Source organism: Egretta garzetta, unplaced genomic scaffold, assembly GCF_000687185.1.
Source record: "Egretta garzetta isolate BGI_Z169 unplaced genomic scaffold, ASM68718v1 scaffold50, whole genome shotgun sequence".
NCBI classification, from domain to species: Eukaryota; Metazoa; Chordata; class Aves; order Pelecaniformes; family Ardeidae; genus Egretta; species Egretta garzetta.
The window spans coordinates 4,052,245-4,073,341 of NW_009258613.1; the positions used below are offsets into that span (position 1 = coordinate 4,052,245).

General features: G+C 40.3%; 1 protein-coding gene across 1 annotated transcript in view; it reads left to right on the top strand.

Moving 5' to 3' along the window:
- The window catches only part of TG (thyroglobulin), a 161,306-nt gene extending 140,908 nt beyond the window's left edge, over nt 1–20,398 (top strand). The window contains 4 exon segments of the mRNA XM_035903440.1: nt 2,556–2,663; nt 14,431–14,571; nt 15,350–15,540; nt 20,283–20,398. Of these exon segments, the coding sequence (XP_035759333.1) occupies nt 2,556–2,663; nt 14,431–14,571; nt 15,350–15,540; nt 20,283–20,398 (556 nt within the window).
- Nucleotides 20,399–21,097: the final 699 nt, after the last annotated feature.

Sequence of the window (21,097 nt, forward strand, 5' to 3'; positions counted from 1 at the left end):
GTGTGCCGGCGGGCGGGCCCGGCAGCAGCCGTGGGGGCATAGGGCTCACCTGCTTGTTTAAGACAGGAGGCAAATGACTTGGCTAAGGAAAGAAGTGAATGGCTTAAAGAGTCACCACGAGCAAGCAGAAGGATGAATAGTGAAACCAGGACATCTGATGGTAATCCTTTGCTTTAAACACTTTGGAAATTACTCCAGCTACAGCGGAAAGGGAGGGAGACATCAGTTACAGAATGACAGTCGTCTACATCAGTATCGCATAGTATCACTGAGATTCTGGGTTTGGGTCAGGGGTTTTGGTGCTTGTTTGGTTTGGTTTTGGGGGTTTTGTTTTGGTTTGGTTTTGTTTTTTAACACAAAGCTTACTACCAGCATAGATGTGCGACCCAAGAGAAGTCCTATGTGAGGAAGTTATAATTAATTGCTAAAGTTTTTACAGTATTATGAAGTGTGAGAAAGCAACATAAGAGGTTGTTATAAACTACATACATTGTGCATATTCTGTGGGTTTAAAATATTTCCACTTTAAAAATTGTTTTAGCCAAAATTCTCTGGTATTTTTCACAGGTATAAAATGAGTTTCGTTTTCTTTCTCTTTCCTTTTTTTTTTAACTGTAGTATTCCATGCCTGTAAGGAGCAGCCATTTCATTTTTTTGTGGTTACTATTTTTAATTTTTTGTTTTACTTCTCCAGAATAGCTGACTTCCCCCCTCCCCACCCCCCACAGCACCAACTGAGAGTCAGTTTTAAGTGGTGAAATGTATCGCAAAGCATTTCTTGAGAGCTAATGCTCTCCACAGACTCCCTAGTTTCCAAAGACCATCTGCTCCTGTAAAGCCCCATGCTGGTAGGCATGTGAAGAACAGTAATTTTTGTTTCATATGGGTGTTGTCAACCATAACTGTCACAGAGTATTGTGGTCAGTCAGCCCATAGCTTGTGGTCTCACAGATGGGCTTAAAATAAGCTCAGCTGAACCAAAATAGCTCCCCAAACAGTGCCTTTCATAATCATACCAGTTAAATATAGCAACATGTTTTTATACTTCTCTGACACTGTTCTTTCTTGCCATCAGTCATTCTTTTTTTACCTGCCAGGTTTGAAGGAGCAGCTAGTGTTTCAGATTCACTAAGCTGAGAACTGAAACCTCCTGCTTCCACTGCAGATATGTTTGTGTGTGCTCATGTAGTTATCGATCTATAAACACCCAAAGAGTGGGCTGAGTCTTCGGGCACATGCAGAATGAGAGGTATATACATGTGTATATACTATTGCCTTGAGGAATCATAACGAGATAGCTTGCAGTAAGGTGTCCTGTTTTCTGCCTGCCCCTCTTGAACCACTTGTGCTCTTTCCAGCTACTTCTCACCCCCCCTTCCAGTCCCACTTCTTGGGACAATGGAAGCTAGGAAGGTTTGGATCTATATTTGCTTCACTCATGCCTTTGTATTGGAATACCTGGTGATAAATTGATCATTTAACTATCTCACTGCACTCTTCTTGTTTAACCTTTCTCTCCCAGACATACTGCACCAGACATTCCATATTGATGAACCCTGGCAGAGGCCCTGCAGGATATCTCCAAAAGCGGTCTTTTACTTCTTTCAGCCCTGGGAAATCCACCCCAAAAAATGACACAGATCCAGATGCAGAAATGACATTATTGATCCTTAACACAGAAAATTACTTTTACCTTTTACTAGATGCCGTTGCAGCCTAATGGTGTCAGACAAAGGAGCTTTATACTATTACAAGCATGGACCCCCATAAACTAGACTAAAATGGGGTTGATACTCCTTATGTGTCAGATCTTGTTTCTTTAGTATCATTACTATTGTTCAACACTCCATAAACCAGCAATGTTAGTGAATTCTAAGCTGTACTGGGCTCGTAGAGGGAGTACTCCATCCAGTTCTGGGCTCCCCACTTCAAGAAGGATGAGGAACTTCTAGAGAGAGTCCAGAGGAGGGCAACAAAGATGATTAGGGGACTGGAGGACTCTCCTATGAGGAAAGGCTGAGAGAGTTGGGCTTGTTTAGCCTGAAGAAGAGAAGACTGAGAGGGGATCTAGTCAACATGTACAAATATCTTAAGAGTGGATGTCATGAGGACGGAGCCAGACTCTTCTCAGTGGTGCCCAGTGACAGGACAAGGGGCAAAGGGTACAAACTGGAGCATAAGAGGTTTCAGTTGAATATGTGGAAGAACTTCTTTACTTTGAGGGTGACTGAGCACTGGAACAGGCTGCCCAGGGGTGTTGTGGAGTCTCCTTCTTTGGAGATATTCAAAACCCACCTGGACGATGTCCTGTGCAACCTGCTCTAGGTAACCCTGCTTTAGCAGGGGGGTTGGACTAGATGACCTCCCGAGGTCCCTCCAACCCCTGCCATTCTGTGATTCTGTCCCTCAGTGCACTTGAAGGCAGAGATATTAGTTGTTTTGGAAGATATAAAGAAAGCTATCAATGTAGAGAGGAGTCTGATGGTTGTAGGGGGTTTTTCTTTACTTTTTTCTGTTATGTGACTGTCTGTTTCTTGCTCCTCCTTTTTTATCAGTGACCAGTTTATCACATGTCCCATCATAAACATGGCCAGTCACTGGGCTGCTGCCTCCAGAGGAAATGTCTTCATGTACCATGTACCTGAGAGGTCCTCACAGAGCAGGTAAGGAGATGCATTTTATTATGTTTCTTGGATTTAGAGTTTTCAAAAACAGGGCTGTCTGGGGACTCTGTGGAGTAAGTGGATAGATACAGGTATGAACAGGTTGGATTAGCAAAGGAGGAATTGGGTTCTAATAGATTATTTCTCTCTGTTGACTACATAGGAATGCTCTCTAAATTGAGTTTCCCTTTTCCAACTTACCTACCTTTGCCAGTTCCAGATAGCCTTTTAGATTTCTACTCTATATCTGATAAACATGCCACAAAGAACCAGAAGGTGGTCTAAGTCATTGGGAGCCCACAGGTCTCAAGGGAAATGGGGTCACATTTTCTGAGGACTCAACATTAATTTAACACTGCCCCCTTTTGAAATCAATGCAGTTGTACCACAGTTACACTGACGCCTTCAGGGCCTGGGTTTTATTCCTTCCTGCTCCAGCACCATGACTTGTGATCAGCCGACAGACTGTCTCATGGGAGGAGAAGTATTTTTGAACACAAGCATTTGCAGACTCAGGCTCTGTGTCATCCTTCGTGTTAGAAGCTTGCTTGAAAAATTTTTCACCAGGAGAAGCTGTATCATATTTACGTGTCTGTGGGAGATGCAAATTCCATGTTCCCTTGGGCATCGAACAAGCTGGTAGTCAGAGGCTATTAAGGTGACCTTCCCTGGTTTTATTTCAGACTGAGCTCCTCCCAGAAGTCAGGATGAGACACTGAGGTTTGCAGGCAGTGGTCAGCACCTTGGGCTGCTACGTGACATACCATGGTAGCTCCCGGGCCCTTGCTCTTGAAGGCTGAGTGATCAGAAACTGCAGTGAGAGCAGCCCCTCCTGTCCCCTAGATCCACACCTCAGGGCAGCAAAGCCCACAGGGGTGCTTAACTTCTGGCTGTTTCCTTGTGAGGGAGCAGTGCTTGTCCCCTGCTCCCTGTACTGCCCCATACCTCTCTCCAGGAAAGATTTCTGACACCCTTTCCTTTTTCTCAGGCTTTCTCTGAGAGGGCTCAGGGCAGGGACAGCAGATTCCTACTGGCACCATTTGATACTGTGAAGTTCCCCGTGAACTACAAGGGTTTTTTTTTTTCCTTTCCTGATAGCGTAGTGAAAAAGCATTCGAAAGAAACCAGCCAAGATCTAGGTTACAGACGAAGGCCATTATGCTGTGGTAACAGAGGCTCGCTTTCTTTTAGCCGAGAAGTTAATCCTCAGGGAGCCATAATTTCGCTGGCAGCTCCAGCGGGAATGTTCGCAGTGCTCTGTTTGGCTACCGATAGGCTCAGATAAGTGACTTTTACAAGGCTCCAAATAGGCCTGAGCTATGGTATGCCAAAAATCCAGCCACACAGAAAGAAAAATTGTGTTCTCAAATTAGCTAGCAAGTTTTCTCTTGCTTTGGAGAATGAGAGCGACCCAGCCGTCTATGATAAGATCTTATTTGAAAGTAAATGAAATAGTACTTATACAAGTTAGAGACACTGGCTTTGAGGCAGTGATTTTGAACGGATGAGAATTTCCTCTTCTGTCTAGCCCTATCTAAGATTTCCCTTGTGCTTGCATTATTTTGCTCTCCTTGCACTCTTCAGTGCAGTAACAATTCACATAGACTAAACTACACATTTTAATAATATTTATGTTTCAGTGGTCTTCTAAGCTAATTACTTTACATTTTAGTGCAAAACTTATTACTTCACTTTTTCATAACCCTCTTTAAAAGAACAAACAAAGCCAGTATGCTGTCTGAAACTTGTGGGAACGTGAGGCAGAGGCTCAAACGCCTTAGGCTAAGCTACTTGCAAGGAGAAATGGGCCCAAAGTGGTATGCTCCATTTACATTCTTATTCCTTTTGTCTTTATTTGTGCTTAAGTACCATTAAAACAAATGTTGTTTAGCTTGCAAAGGCAAGCACTTAAACAGAAATTGCAGAATTCAGCTTGCCCATGTACAGCAGGATCTCATCTGACACTAGGACGTGACTGGTTATGAAGTGATACCCTTGTTTTCCCAAGGGAGCCCACACCAGGTCCTTTGCTGAACATACGGCGAGTTTTTTGTTTAAAGATTGTTGTCATTCACTCTAAATGAATCCTTCCTTATTCTTCATCCCACTTTTGCCATGTGACCTCTCCCCCTCCCCCTTCCTACGCCCCCTCTATATCTTATACGTGCATTGCAGGCTGTCCAGCAGCCTCACCACGTGCCAATGAAGCGATGCTGTTGAGGGCAGGAGCTTCACGTGGGAGAGCAGCCTTAGCTGCTAAAAACTGTGAGAAACCATCGGTAATCTGAAACCAACAAAACAGTGTTTGGGAATACTATTGGCAATTTGCCCTACTGGATTAAAGCCAATGGTGTACATGGAACAGCCCTCAAGTAGAATATATAAACTAATCTTGGGGAAAGATCTGGCAACCATGTCACCAACTCCCAAGGGACTTCCCTAACCACTGGAGTAATGAGTCCTACCGGTTCTCAAGTTCTTCTTTGAAAACTGTGACTCTTCTTAGGAGGAGGAGCAGAGGCAAATTCTCTGCCAAATAACCTACAGCTCAGGCTGGAAGGTAGGATGTGTGGATTTGAACTTGCTCAGCAGAAGTAAGAACTGAATCTGGGACCCTGCAAACAACCTAGCTGTTAAATTCCTGACTAGAAGAACCCTGTTACAGCCATTTCTTTCTGTTAGTGAATGCAATAACCCACAGTATGTTTTGCACATAGTAGGTGTGTACAGGATATTCTGTGAGTAAACATAATGGATCTGATCCCCCTCAGCACACTGTAGCTGGAGGTACGCCTCATGAGATATTCCTGATCACTCATAGGCATTTAACAGAAAGACGATTTCTCAGCCTGTTTGATGGTGAATCACATCTGCGTTTGCTGAAATACAGACCTTTGCTTGTAAAAATGGAAATGTCTGTAGTATTATGTCCGTAGGGTAACGTAAGAGATAAAATAATGATTTTTGGTCTTTGGTGTCTAAATTCTTCCCAAGACCTCAGTTTACACAGGATATGGACCCTTCCCCCTTTGTGTCTGTTATCTATATCATAAAGATGATGATGATATTATTATATATTATATATAAGGACTAATAATAGCTACCTCACAGGGGTATTGGAAAGAGTACATTAAAGTGGAAAGAGTACATTATTGTGTTCAGATAACTACAATAGTGGAAGACTAGTTACTCTTAGATAAAATATCCTGACTGAGGAAATGGCCATTCACTAATTAAGATAAGGCACAGTGTAGCAACACATTCTCCAACTCCTACCCTGTCACCTCTCTCCTACTTCATGTGTGTCTCCCAAAATGTGTAACAGAACAGAGAGTTAAAATGCAGAGATGAAAAAGTACTGGTATTTCCTCTTGTTTCACATGGAGCAGCCCCTTAATAACTCACAGCAAGATAAACAAAAGGGAGAGAGAAGTCAGCCAGTAAAGACAGACCTAACTGCAATGATGCAAAGTAGTCAAAAAGTTACTAAACAGGGAGGAATTTTTACCAGTACAAGTCAATTAGCAAAAGTTCGTCTCACAGCTGGCTGTTTCTAAAACGTACGCACATACACACACATCCAAGCATGCATAGATACAGGGGTAGGATTAAAAAGGCCACGCTAAGCTGTTGTCTATGGTATATGTGGAAAATCACATAAAACCATGAACTGACAATTTTCATATAGATGAATGGATCTTGCAGAGAGCAAACTAATATCTCCTTCCACGTGGTAGCATTCTCCCCAGCTTGGCGTAACACCATGTCTGCTTTAGTCTTCAGTTCCTATTTGAATAAGGAGTAGGATACATAGCCAATTCCTGCATTAATGATCTGTGGTAAAAACATATACATAACCCAAATGCCATTTTCTCCGTCTCTTTTTGAGAACACTTAGGCCTTGGAGTAAACATTTATTCTAAACAACGCGGGAGGAATGTGACTGCTCAGCATTGCCTAGGATTAGTGGGGAGGGCTGGAGTATAGCTTCAGTTACAGTAAAGAAATGTGTGATAGGAGAAGCATGTTTTGACAAGGATAATATGATTAACTGTACAAAGATTTGCCTCGTTAAGCTTTCAAGAGGTTTCTGGGTGATTTTTGCATATTATATGAAGTAGCGCTGCTTGCCACGCTAGCATAGTTTCCAAGTCACACTGTGGTGCCCAGTGTGCTGTCTTAAAGATCGATGGATAAAAACCAGGGCTCTGCTCACTGGGGAGGCCAGATCTTCAGCTGCAGCAAGATGGCAAAGCATCATCATTGTCATTGCAGGGGTCTAACCTGAGACTTAATGAGGCTCTATCTTATAGTCATTAGCATTACCATAATAATTATTACAAAAGCTTTTGTTAACTATTGTACACGGGACAGATTCATCCAAGATTAATAGGCTGCTGTCTGTTTTGAGTCATTTTAGTTGGGGCTGACTGTACCTCCTAACTATGCACTCTTGTGTACATTGGTGTGAGTTACTAAAAGACTGCTCTGTGCCAGTGCTCACATACTTGGCTGGATTTTGATGACACTTTTTATGATTCCTGTAACTGAAGGGGAGAACTCCTGACTGATAAAATAAATGTTTGTGTATAAACCTATGCAACTATGCAAAGTATTTTCATTTTCTATTTATTATCTATCCTATGCTAATTCTGTCTGTTCTTAATTAAAGGGGATTTTTCTACTCTTTTGGTTTTGCAACAAGCATATCCCTGTCCTTTAATCTGTCCACCACTCATCCACTTGAGGCTCTCCTCCTGACAGTAGCTGTTAGTCCATGAGTACAAACACCTCATAGGCTGGGGGGCTGCAGAGTGCACTGGGTGCTGTGGAGGCAGACAAAGTTATGTCTCTGAGCTTCAGAGAAACTCATCTAAACACAGAAGGCAAGTAAGGCACCAGAGAGGTGGAAACATGAATGTGAAGATGGACGTGGTCTCCGTAGCTGGGCAGGCACCACAATCACCTTAGGCAGCGATGTACACTTGCTGCAACAACAGCTTGTAATTTTTGTCTTTAAAGCTGTACTCTCTCTCACTTAAAAGTTGTTTTAATCTTCTTGTTGGAATTGCTTCTCATCCCTCTGGCCTTATCTATTGCGTTATGCCAGCTGCAGCTATGGAAACATTATCCCACTGATTCAACCACATCGTGCCATCCTCAAGTCTTTAGACAGTTTCTGTGTTGCTAAAGGCTTGAGATCTAGACAATTTGTTTTTTCTTCCCACGGAGTGGTTTAGGAGCCTTTATCATTCAGTAGATTTTTCAGATCTTGGAAATTAGCCATAAATATGCAAAGGCAAAGTACCAAGCTCAGAAAAAGCAGAAATCAGCTTTAAGTTAACCAAAATTCAGCTAAAAGACTTAGAAAAATACAAAGCAATTTTTGGAACTGCATGTGCTGCACTGGGACAGGCTGTTCCTACAAAATGTAATCTAGAAGATAAGCACAAAGTCCATATGTCTAGAGAGACCTTACTTGGTGCTCTGGGGTCTTTGGATGGACACGTCACCTTTTTTAAAGAAATTCATTCATTCATTCAGCTCAGAAGTAGGCAGTCTGAACAAATGCATGAATTTCTGTTCCCCCAAGATGCACTCAAGTGTCAATATGCCTATTACGAGGTTTTTAATACAGTAGCTCCCTGACAAAATTCTGTAGTCTGTGCTACTTAGGAGTTCTGACAAGATGATAAAAGTGCTTTCTTCCTGCATTAAGACCTAGGTTTGGTTTGGTGGTTTTTTTTCAAGTAATGTGAGCTTTCAGGTTCTTGAATTTATTATCTGCTACTTCAGTTTTATTTTCTTCAATTGGCACAGCTATAATGCAAAGTAGAACATTGCGCGTGTTGGGAGTAATCCAAGTGGAAAAGACACAGCAAACTCCAGGATACTTTTGCAAGTCACATGTACCTATAGGGCTTTTTTGGTACAAAGGTGGATAAACTTGGCAGTTTAATCCTGTTAAGAGTTAAGCTTTTTCCATATGTCCTGATTTTCCTGAAAAGAAGAAAGATGTTCATCTGTTTTTCACATGCTTTCCCCCATTTGTTTGGCAGGACTTTGTAATGTGAGGAGACACAATGAGCCAAATGCATCCCTAGAACTGCAGAGGTCACACCAGGCCTTACATTGGCTTATTAAATTTTTATAATTATCCATATATCCTTTGATATTTTTTTTTCTCCCTGAAATCATGTACCATTTCCTTTTCTAAGATGTGTGGTTATACATAATTTTTTAAAAAAAATGTTTTTGTTTATCATCAAAATTAACATTTTAGTCCAGGCAAAGGGCTGCTCCTCTCCCAAGACATTGATGAGATGGTGCCTGTTAACAGCTTAGGTTACTTGATCCTACTCTGCAAATCTGCTGGTATTGATGCAAAGAGAATGTAGACATGTGCAAACAACAACATACAGTATTACCTTGCTTGCTGCAAAAATTAATTATAAATTCATTTATTGGAAATAAACACAGAACGGGCCACAGGATCATTCAGGCAGTGGCATTTTATATAAATTGTGTCCTCTTCTCCAGGGACATTGTTGTTATGAAATCCTATCTCGACTCAAACCAGCAGGAGATTTATCACCCACTTTACGAGTCTGGGTTTCACCTCTGCTGTTCAATCCAATCAGCATGTAAATGACCTGTTCTCACCAAAGAGAAGTGACAGTGGATAGGCGTTTTGTTTTGTTTTCCTAGTGATAAGCCTGTCCTTGCCAATGAGATACTGAATGGGGTCTTGAATATGAGTCTAGGGACTCAAAACCATGATCCCCTCTCTAACACGGACCCTTTCACAGAATTGTTAGAATGAGCAGTTATGCTCATAAAAGTTTACATTTAAAGGAATAATGGTTTTCTTGTCTCACAAATCTGTCACAGATCACCAATGTCTGCTAAGTTTAGTGACTAACATGAGTTTGAGTTCTTCAAGATTTCTCAGACAATCATTGTAGCTGAAACAAAATGAACAGATCTCTCTATTTCGCCTCCTGAAGAGGCTGGGTTGCAATGCTCTAGGCGAACTGAAAGGTTTGTGTAGGCATTGAAGAAAGATGGATTTGCCCAGTAGACTATTTATGACTTATGATGCTACTGTCCCCAGTGTTGATGGGGTTGGGAACTTAAGCCTCTGACTCTATCTGCTTAGGTTTTTGCTAGGCCCAGCTTACTGAGCTATGCAGCCTGGCTTCATATCACATAGGGTAATGGGAATTTTGGCCAACACCTCTAGTCAAAGCTGTGGGAGACTAGAGAACATTTCAGGGTCAAGGCTTTTCAGGATGGAGTTTGAGAAATGTGGCTGCTAGACTATATTTGGTCCAACCTTATCATTCATTAAAAAAACCAAAAACAAGCAAAAACCCAGAATGCCAAGGCAGTATCCCTTGTGAAAAAGGCAGTGCTTGTGTCATAAAATGGACAGTAGGTTGAGTATATAAAATTGTATAAAAAGAAGTTTCAAGAAAATTGGCTAAACCTGTTTGTATGAATGAAGACAGAATGAATTTTGGAGTGAAAATATCAATTAAATTCCTCCCACATACTATTTAAGATGTGGTGTCAGGTTCTTCAGTAGGTTTAAATTTCCATTTGTGTAGTTCTCTTCCCTAGTTATCAGTAAAAAATTTTAAAGCACAGAAAGAAATTAAACTTATAGCCACATATTAGTTTCTTGTTCTAGACCATATATATTAGAAAAGTATTCTGTTAATAGTTATCTGTGCTTTATGAGGGCTAAAATGCCTATCATTCTTGGTCAATACAGCTAAAAAGATTGATAAATAAATACTCCTTTGGTATGTTTTCTTATGACAAACTGATTCTTCTTCAACTCGCTTTTTCATCCTGAGTCATTTGCTGGTAACTCTGGCTGAACTCTAGCTAAAGTTATGTTTATCTTGTTATTTAAAAATTTAAATAATAGGATAGCAGTGGGAAGTTTGGTGTTTTGGTATTGTATAGGATATCATTTGAATTTTGAGTTAATTTACATTGGCTTCTATCTGTGCATGCAGATTTAAAAGAGAATCAAAAACTGCATTAAGCCAACTAAGAATAGAAGCTGTGACTCAAAAGGCTTTGAGATTAGTTGAAATTGTTACATTGGAAAAGTAACAACTATTTTTAAATGAAAGGAAAAAAAAAAGAGAGAATTAGGCTATAGTCAGTCATTAATCATCAAAATGAGTTTCCAGTATGAAATAAGTAACCGGACCTAGAACAAGGACAAAGTTCAAAATGAGAGATAAGTCCTAATTTACAATGGATCACAGTGTGAGGTATCTGCAACCCCAGCTCCAAGTTGTGCATTCAGTCCTGATGTAGAATAGCAGGGTGGTCTGCCAGGTCATATTCTTCTGTTCCGGCAGCCGTGATTATGGATAGCCATTAATGACAATTCCATTTTGCAAAGAAAATTATTGGGGATTTCTGATTTGGGTTTTGTTATTGTTGTTTGGGTTTGGGTTTTTTTTTAACTGTTCCAAAAGCTTGTGGTTAAAATACTCACTTCATCTGGTGGAAATCTTGATTTACATCTATGTTTTGTTTGATTTGGAACAAGAATTTGAACCAAATCAACATAACCTGGGTATTTTGTTCTAAATTCTGATTTTCTCGTCTATTACTTGCCTCGTTGAAGCTATTCTTTGTATGTGAAAGCAGTCACAGTTCTATAGAGCAAGCAGTGGAGTAATTGATGGCTAAGAAATCCCTTTCTCTCTTTCTTACTTGGAAACATTTAAATGGAAACTCCGTCTCAGGCTCAAGGAAAATTTTCTCAGAACCAATACCTTCCCAATTAAATGGGTTGGCACCGTATAATGAAAATTCCCAGCAAGTGATATTTCAGGGTCTGCTGTTAAATTGTTGGCTATGAATGTCACACAGTTTCTGATTTTACTACCTGTTTTTCTGTAAATGGGATAACTGAACTCCAGTAGTGCCTCCTTCTGAAGTGAAGTAATAATTCTCCAAGGGGAGCTCACTGGAGTGTGAACAAAGTGGCAGGGTCCAGCTATAACTTCCCCATGGCTCAATTTACCAGTCTGTCATACCGTCACATAAGAGCTGTGAATCTGTTTCTAAAAAGAAAAGGTATATACAGAAGATCTGAAGTGATACCTTTGCATGAAGTGCTAGACCCGTGAAGTCACCAAAGCCACGATTTCATCCTTACACATAACTACATTCACCGCTGTTATTAAAATACTAGATCTGTTCCTTGAAAAGAGACTTCTGTAGGGGAAGGTACTATTAGTTTGTCTTCCTTAAAAATCCCTTTTGCCATTGTCTCTGCCATCCTCCCTTTTATCAAAGTGTCCTCTGAAGTCCACCAGCTGCTGGCACTGCATTTCCCCATTTAGAGCTGATGCTGTTGAGTCACCTCTGTGACACCCTGGGGTTCCAGGAGTGCAGTGTGGAGCAGCTCAGCAAAGAAAAACCTCCCTGCAGAGCTAGCAGAGTACAACAGCAAAGCTATACATGCTTATCTGTCACTCCTGTCTTTCTCTCACTCCACTTTCCATTCAGTGAAAACAGAATCACTACCTGGTGCTATCCTGAGTATGCTCAGAGCTCCTACAAGACTCTAAAATCCTTGTTTGGGTGTTTCTGGCCATTTTGCATTCCCCTCTGGCAGTCATGGATGATGATCAGGGTTTGAGGGAGGAGACAGTAATGTTCCCCTGATATTTGCCATCTAGCTGCCCTCTAGACATTTCACAGCTGTCTTTACTGCTGTTCTCTGCACATATGTATGTGCCTCTTTCCCCTCTTAGTCTTATGTTTTCTTTCTCATCCTTCTACTACGGATACTCACTGGCCAGGGTGTGGAAGCATCAACCAGAAATATTGAAAGCAGTCCATGAAACTGTAGCATTTTTTTTACCACTTTATGTCTCTGTATCAAACCCATTACAGTCATACAAATAATTTCAGTCCTAGTAAGTTCGCTGTTTAGGATTTCGCTGAATTTTAGTCTGCACTGTGACCTTAACAGTTTTCACCTCTAGAAACATCAGGGCTGAGAACACGGCCCCATTTGGGGGGAAACCCTCAGTTGCCTCTGCCATGCTCTCCCTAAATGGGTACGTTTGTCCCTTCTTTGCATTTTAACTAATTTCATGTCCTCTATTCTATTCAAAAGTGACCCTTTATTGAAAAGAAAATAGCTCCTTTAAGTATATCGTACCTTTGCTGCAATACTCACACTAAACATTGCTGTAATATACTGGGCCAAGCAAATTATTTTTAAAGCAAAATTATTAAACTATGATCTTGCTTAATCCCTCTATAAACATTTGGGGAAGAAAAATATGCTTTAATCTTGTTTCAGTTCTACATTTTTTTGGTGAATAATCTGTGAATAATTCACTTTCCAGATGCAAAGTATTACTGAGGTATTATGATAAGACTAAGGAAAATACAACCAAAGATGTATTTCATTTAGAGGATTGTGTGTTTGTTTTTCAAAATAGAGGCTTTGGTGCCACCACTCATAAAATGTAAAGGAGTCCTCTTGCTTTCAGTCCACCTGCCCATAATGGTTTCAACTACATGCCTTGTTCCATTAGAGGCAGTATCAGGGTCATATCAAAGTGCCTGCATTTCATGTCCAAAGATAAAATAGTTTCAGTTGTTCCACCTTTTGACAACAACCTCTGCAGCTACCACAGATGAAATCTTGCTGAGTGGATCTAGGTTTTGTTTGTCCTAGCTTCACAGACATCTGCTTCTTCTCCCAGGTCCCCTGATGCTGTCTGCCTTCATGCAGCATTTAACCAAGTCAATAAGACCTTTGTCTAAATGTGGGTTACAGAAAATGCAATTGGACTCCATACCAGTAATGTCTCCATCTGAGCTGTGGTTCAAAGTTATGTGTTGAGCACAGTTTAGTTATAAATTTATTAGTAGAAGTTGCCCACTGTTTTTTAGCAGGACTTGAATATGTTGAGTTCTGTAACTTTTGCTACAGGTGTTGTCTCGCCTGGACAGCCTTGTCTCTGAATTGTTCAAATATTCCTTATTATATGTGTTAATTATTACATGGAAGTAAACAACAGTTATTCTTTCTTAAGTCTGATTTAGGTGATTACCTCAAACTCTTTTGACTTAACTGCCATAAAAAACTTCAGGAGAACAGAGTGTATGGGCCAAAACCACCCAGCCAGCAGAGAAATTAGATTAAAACTGTGTCTAAGAGAAATCTTCACAAACATCTCCTATTACATCTTTCCTTATCCAAAGATTTGGGGCAGAATGCTGGCCCCAGTGAAGTCAATGGAAAAACTCCAATTGCTGTTAAGAAGGGCCAGGATTTTATTCCAAATCTGTGAAATAAACCATAATTAACCTTCCATCATGGCTGCCAGATTCCATGTCACCACTTGCTTCCACTTTCTGAATTCAGTTTTAGTGAAAATCTGTACAAAACTTAAGAGGCATTTAAGGAATAGCCAAGTTATTTCTCCCTCTGTAACTTTCACTTATATGCCCAGTTAATTTAGAAAATATGCCCTGCTGTCTTCCACAATTTCCTCTTATAACAAATGTTGAAGACCCTACATTAACTTAATAGCAAATTCTCCTTGTTATTGCTTGTTCTTCTTTTATGTTCTGAATTGAAGAAGCCCCACAGCTCACCACACTCTAATTAATCGTCATTAATTATTTAAAACTTTGCTTTATTCTCCCTTTTTCACACAAATAAATAAATAATCTTTTTAATTATCTTTATATAAATATTTTTTTTTAGTTCAGGTCAGGAGCTCTTGCTGGATGTTCAGTATGCATTTGGACTGCCATTCTACCCTAAGTATGAAAAACAATTTACTCTGGAAGAAAAGAGCCTTTCCTTGAAAATTATGCAATATATCTCTAATTTTGTAAACTCGGGGTAAGTATGTGACACTTAAGAATTGCTATGGTTGAGGAGGGGGCAAGAAGTAGAGGGAATAGTGTCCAGATCCTCCCCTCACTCAGGTAGTCTCCATTTCCTCTAGCAATTTGTAATCCTACAGAGAGAGAGATGGTCAACAGTATTGGAAAGTCAGATACCAAATGCTTGTCAAGCAGATACCAAATATTTGTAGTATGACACTTAGCTGGAAGTAATAGGTATTTTATCTCCGTGGAGCAGCTGCAGATTCTACTTAAACATATGGGGGCTACAAAGGCCTTGGTGTTGTTTCCGAACTTAGGTCTAGGACCCAAATTCTGAAGGGTCTAGGCCAAAAGTGCCCTTATTCCCAGAAGAAAGGGGAAAGCACACAAAGACACAGTGAATCCTTTACCAACTACTGAGGAAATAACCCTCAGCTTTACTGTGCTGTGACCATGCTCAAGAATGAGGAGTGTCTCTGGAAAGCTAGTGTGGGAACTGTGATTTCACGTGCTTTTTAAGAGTACCTTGGGTTGCTTTGGGAGTGAGACCTGTCGAGGGCATTCATAAGCCTGTGTCTATACAGGTTCTGTGTACCTGTTTCCTAGAAAGTGAACCAGACTAACGAGTTACCATCAGGTGAGACACTGTGAATGATTCACCAGTCTGGACTGAATTTGAACACTACTGGTCAGAGGGACTGGATACACATTTCCTTGACCCAGGCTATCACCTTCTGCGTTTCAGTGTTCAAGTCATTGTTTTCCAATGATTATTTCTCCTGTTCCTTTAGAAATCCAAACTATCCTCATAGTTTCTCAAGAAGAATGTCTGGGGTGATACCCCACTGGCCTATGTATCTGCCAAATGATGATGGTGATAACTACAAGGAGTTCACTGTTTCCTTGCCAACTCTTAAAGGATTGAAAAAAGCAGACTGTTCCTTTTGGTCTGATTATATCAGAAGACTGAAAGCATCCACCGGTAAGCAGAATGTTTTATGTCATTAAATAAAACCTAAATTCTCTGCTTAATATTTCCCTCTGGCTGTAGTCCTGTTAATTTTATAGTTATGTCAGTGTCAAAAAATATTTTTCATAGATGAAACATCTTGCACTGTCCAGGGTATATAGTTGAGACACTGATGCAACACTAAACAAAATTATTCTAAAGCACACGGTGTGTAAATGAAGCTATATCTTCTAACAGTCTGCTATTTGCAGTCATAATATAGACTTTTACTAAACTGGACTTTTGTCTACTCGAAGCACCTAACATGAGAATGTTGAGATTCATGTGACATAGGAGCACAATAATTTCCATCCACTTTAAAGTTGCAGCTGAGACTTTAGATACATCTCAGTATCGGTCCTGCATGTTTTGACTTCACACTACATGGTTTCTTTGGGGTTTTTTGTAGCTGTGCTTGTTATGCCCCTTGTATTTCTTCGTCTCCATAAATTTTCATGCAGCTGTGAGATCCCTTCAATTTTTTCTTACTGCTTAGAACAGTAAGACCACATCTGCTGAGATTTCAATCTTCTGCTCTGAACACTCCATTTATTCTGGTAAATAAACTCCCCTTCATGTCTGTGTGTGTTGTAAATAAATTTGGATAGCCTCAAGAAAAGCAAACAAAACCATCCCTTTTTGGCAGACTGAGATGTTTTGAATTATTCTTGGAAGCTTGCAAGCTTGCAAGTCTTCCTTATGTCCTAAGGGCTCATCTTCACAGTGAACACAGTCCAGGCCCTTTCTGCTTCGAATGGATATTGCATTTCTGGGAACAAAATGTACTCTCCAAGACACCAAGCTACCTAGGCTATCTGTGCCTGACAGACCGCTTCAAATGGAAACTATAATGTCTCTGAACCACCAAGTTGGTGGTTCTCATACAAAACCAAAGCGTTACTCATGGTCTTTCTTCAAAAGTGGACTCAGGATTTTGCTGCAGGCCTTTTCATCAATTTCTTAGTATTCCTCAGTGTCATTAAGTTCAGAGGGGATATTTTGATTTCTCTGATGGCTTTCTGCTGGTCGAGATATTCCTAATTTGCAAAGCTTGATTCTGATGTTTAAACAGTCCTGTGTATAGCTTCTAGATCTTTTGGGACTTACTTAATCTCACAGCAGTATGGCTGCATAATGCCAGACTTGGTTGAAGTCACAGCTCTGGCAGCATGGCTATTGACCGAGCACCACGGACAGAGGCTACTCCCAGCATTGACAGAAAATCCCCCCAAAAGGTGGGAAAATATCTACAGACTGTTTTTGAGATGGAGAAAGTTTAAAACCATCCAGACTGGCATAAGAACAAAACAACATTTGTGTATGTGTCAGTCCAATGGTCTGCCTAGCTCAATATCCTGCCCTCGTCAGTGGCCAAAACCAAATACTTGAATGTTAAACATAAAAATTGAGAGAGGGAGAGAAAACCACACTGGAAGACTTCACAAAGATGAGTCAAATTTATTAAAACAAGCCACACAGTGTGAGATTTATGGAGTATAGATTGTCAAGGAGAAGGTTTAAAAAGTACATGTCAACATGTTATGCTGCAAGCGGAAGTGAGTACACCCTGCCTGCTCTTCAAGCCAGTATTTGCTTGGCCTCAGCACCATGGTAATGCAGCTACACAGTTCACTTCTAAATTCCATCTCACAGCAACATTGGCTTGTCACCTCGCTTTGATAGTCATCTTTAATCTTATCTCACCCTGGAATACTGAAACTTCTCATATGACTTCTACTTAAATAGACATCATATAAAACCCATTTCTGCTCCAGACCCCAACATGGGATGGTAACTTACAGAGATGCCTGCTGTGGGTGTCTTGATAACAATCTGAGCCCACCTTCTTGTGAAAAAAACATTCATAATGTTCATCATTTTAGCTAGAAGGACTGTATGAACTCCAGATGCTGATGGCTGAACACCCTCAATTTCTTTTTGAGATGAGGTTGTGCTGCAATTCATGTCAAAGCAGTGTCAGTCCATCAGTACAAGTTAATCACTTGCGTTGTTCCCCAAAATCACATTCTGCAGGAGTGCACAAAGGAGATTCTAGAATGAGTTCAGTCAAGAGAATGGAAATCTTTAGGGTGTTGTTTTTTTTTTAAAAAATCCCTAAACATCATGTTGCTGCTTGGTTGGTGTGCCTCCTTGTACCAGAGGTAGCTTGCTGTACCTCCCTTCAGAGCTGAAGCACTTCACCTCTGTTGTTACCTGACTCCTCCAGAATCTGTTCCTGGAGACCTGCCAGGATGTTTTATGGGATCCTGGCATGATGTTGGATGCTGGATTTGAGAGAGCACTGCTGCAAACCATTTTTGGATGATGTACCTTGTGCTCCATCCTGAGGGGGAGCTACCTATTTGTCAATCAGCTACTGTGAGAGCCAATCTAGCACATACTTAGTGGAAAAAAGAGCAGATTCCTGCCTTTCAAAAATTATAAATCTTCATGATAGTGTTTTTGGATTGCATGTGACACTGTTCATCCTGACTGCTGAGTCTCAGTTGTTGTAGGTTGCAATTTGTGGCCCCATGCCAATTAGATGTAGTTTACAGGTGTGGCAGCAAAAGGAATTGCCAATTAAACAATTCAGTTTTCACATCCAAGTGCAAAGCTGTAGACTGTCTAGTCTGATGCAATCTCAACCAACTGTGATGAATCCTGTTTTGTCCATCTCACATCTTCCTTCAAACCAATGTCTTTCCAGCTTCAATTATCATCTGTGATCTATAAGCAAAAAAACCCCAACAAACCAAAAAACCCAAAATATTTCAGTAAAATGGAGAAGAACTGGACAAACCACTGATCATAAAATCTCTTCAGAATTTTTTCTTCATCCTTTGTTTACTGTGATGTGAAAAGTCTTGACCTAGAAATGTCAAATTAGGGATAACTAAAGGCTCAAAACTCAATATCTTAGACCCTAGGTCTCAGTCCAACAGAAAACCGAGTTAATCTTAAATTCATAAATTTCAGTTTCTGGAATAAAGCCTCTCATATTTAGAATCTCTTGTACAGCTGAAGTTACATGTCTTTTAGGTTATTCACTGCTGGATCTAGAAGCTGTTGTGTATATATGCAGCTTAACTGTTACCTGTAATTTTCTTTTCATTTAGCAAAAATATTGTCCAAGTTGAAGTAGGTGTTTCATTTTGTGATCAGACTGCAATATTTAATGATGGAATGTATCATTTGTTCCTGGCATATAATTGAAATGTATGTTGTCATAATTGAAGATAATTTAACAAAAGTAATTTCATAAATGCAGTGATTCTGCATGGTATTCACTGGCAGTGCCTTTACAAATTATGGAGGAAAGTTTGAATCTGTTTCATTGCAGATGATCTATAAATCTGTCCAAGTTTTGTTTGAAACCAGTTTGTTGTGGGGGCAGTTTACCTGGGGAATTATGAAAGTGATGGTGCTCAAAAAGGTTTGGATTTCGTAAATGGAGTTCCCATGGTTGCATTTCAAAGACTGCTTTATATTCTGAATTACGATGGTTTCCATGGGAAACATCAAAACGAGAAACAAGAAGAGTGGCCATTCTGGAAAAAAGCCGTGGATGGCTTTTTCCAGGGAATGTGTTAACAACTTGAAATTCAGTTAAAAACAGGAGCTCCAGAATGTTTATGCATATTCAGACAGTATGTCTGAATGCTAAAATTCCCCTTGCATATAGTGGTGGACTGCACTGCATAACAGTAAGTGCCTTTATAAGGGGCCTCTCACTGCATCCCAAACAGGTCTCGAGTCTACATCTCTTACTCATCTAACTGGTATCTAAACAGAACCAGCCCTCCTAAAATAAGTGCCTCTGTAAGCAGTGTTGCAACTGGGGAGGAGATACATTTAGTGTCTCTGAAGTGAAATCTTGTCTGCCTAACTCGTGCCTAAATTTAGACATTTAGGCGTATTTTACATGTCCAAGTTAGCCAGACTGGACCACACCTGTAGACAATTCAAGGGCTAGCAAAGCTGAAGCCTTCTGCATTTTCTCTGAGACACCATGTGTAGCCACACAAGAGTCCAAATAAAGCAACAGTGTTTATAGTTCAGACTTGAATCAAGACCGAATCAGGAATGTTGTGGTTAGCATTCATCTTTTACCCATTCTATTCACACCTTCTTTTTGGAAATCTCCACTAGAAAACAGATTCCTTTAGTATGAGGGCCTTCTGTGCAGCAATGAGAGCACTCTTGGTAGGATACATTAAATAAACACCATCGGTACACTTTATGGCACAGTCCGGTCTTGTTGAGGCAACTGCGCTTCTGAAACAGGGTGCAAGACTAAAATCACAGAAGGTAAAGAATAAGGAAGAAGAGATCTATCAGAGGTGGGTGCTTGGGGCTTTATATATGCCAGAAAGACAAAAAAATAATGCTCTCCACGCTTCCTGCCTGGTAGATGAGTATCAGGAGATAATACAAAAAAGAGAATGTCTTGCACAGGTGGACTGCATACTATTATGCATTCCAGTGGCAGTTATTTAAAGCATGCGGGAAGCATGATAATTAATTACCATTAGGTGATCTGTCATTACCCTAAAGCATTTTGCAAATGGACTGCAAACTGAGAAAAATAGCTTCCTGAACATTTATAGCTGCATAAAAAGGCTCTTAAGTGTCATTGACAAATTGTATACCTTTTAGCTTACTGCATCAAAGCTATGACATTTATTTTAATCTTAATTATATTGTCTTTTCAGGAAGTGCAAGTAATGGAGAGCCATCTGCAGAAAACAGCCCTAGTGAAGCTCCCAGTGAAGGACTTGCCTCCCAGGAGAGCCAGCCACTGGGAGACAAGGTGGCTTACAGCAGATAGAAAGTCACAGTCCTGTTGGATGGGTTTGTCACACAATTGTGTATCCATACAGCGGTGTCACCCCGGATGAACAAGTTGCTTCCTTTAATTAACTTTCCGAACAAGTAACGTAGACTTTTCAAGAAAGTAGTTTTTCAAGAAAATTGTTGAATGTGGCACAAAATAAGCCCTACAGATATTATTTTAGGTCAAAAGAAACTGTAATTTGAAAAATGAAGAATCAATAAAAACAGCAAAAAAACAAACAAAAGTACTTGGACTTTATTTCTTGCAAGCACCCAAGTGCTCACACATTGTAGTACCAGCAGCCAGAAAAGGATGTACATTGAAACTCTGAGAAGTCCCTGAGCTGACGAGGTTTAAATTTGCCACATGTCATATCTGACTTGTTCATTTTTGTTACTCATCCTATCACAAGTTGCCGATAGGAGTGGGAGGCTGGTTTGGCATTCTGGAGAAAATTAAAAAGCTTCAAAATGGGCAAGGGATGGATCCAGTAAGAATGATGTAAGAAGGGACTCAAGAGCATACATTGACTGTGTTCACATGAAGTCAGGCACATGCACATGCTATATTCAGCTCATGATCACGTGTGAAAATATGTTTAAGAACATTTGGGTAAAACACAACAGAGATAATACAAAGCAGATGTTAATTAAAGCTTAGAATATGCTGTCCTTGGAACATTTATCTTTTGCA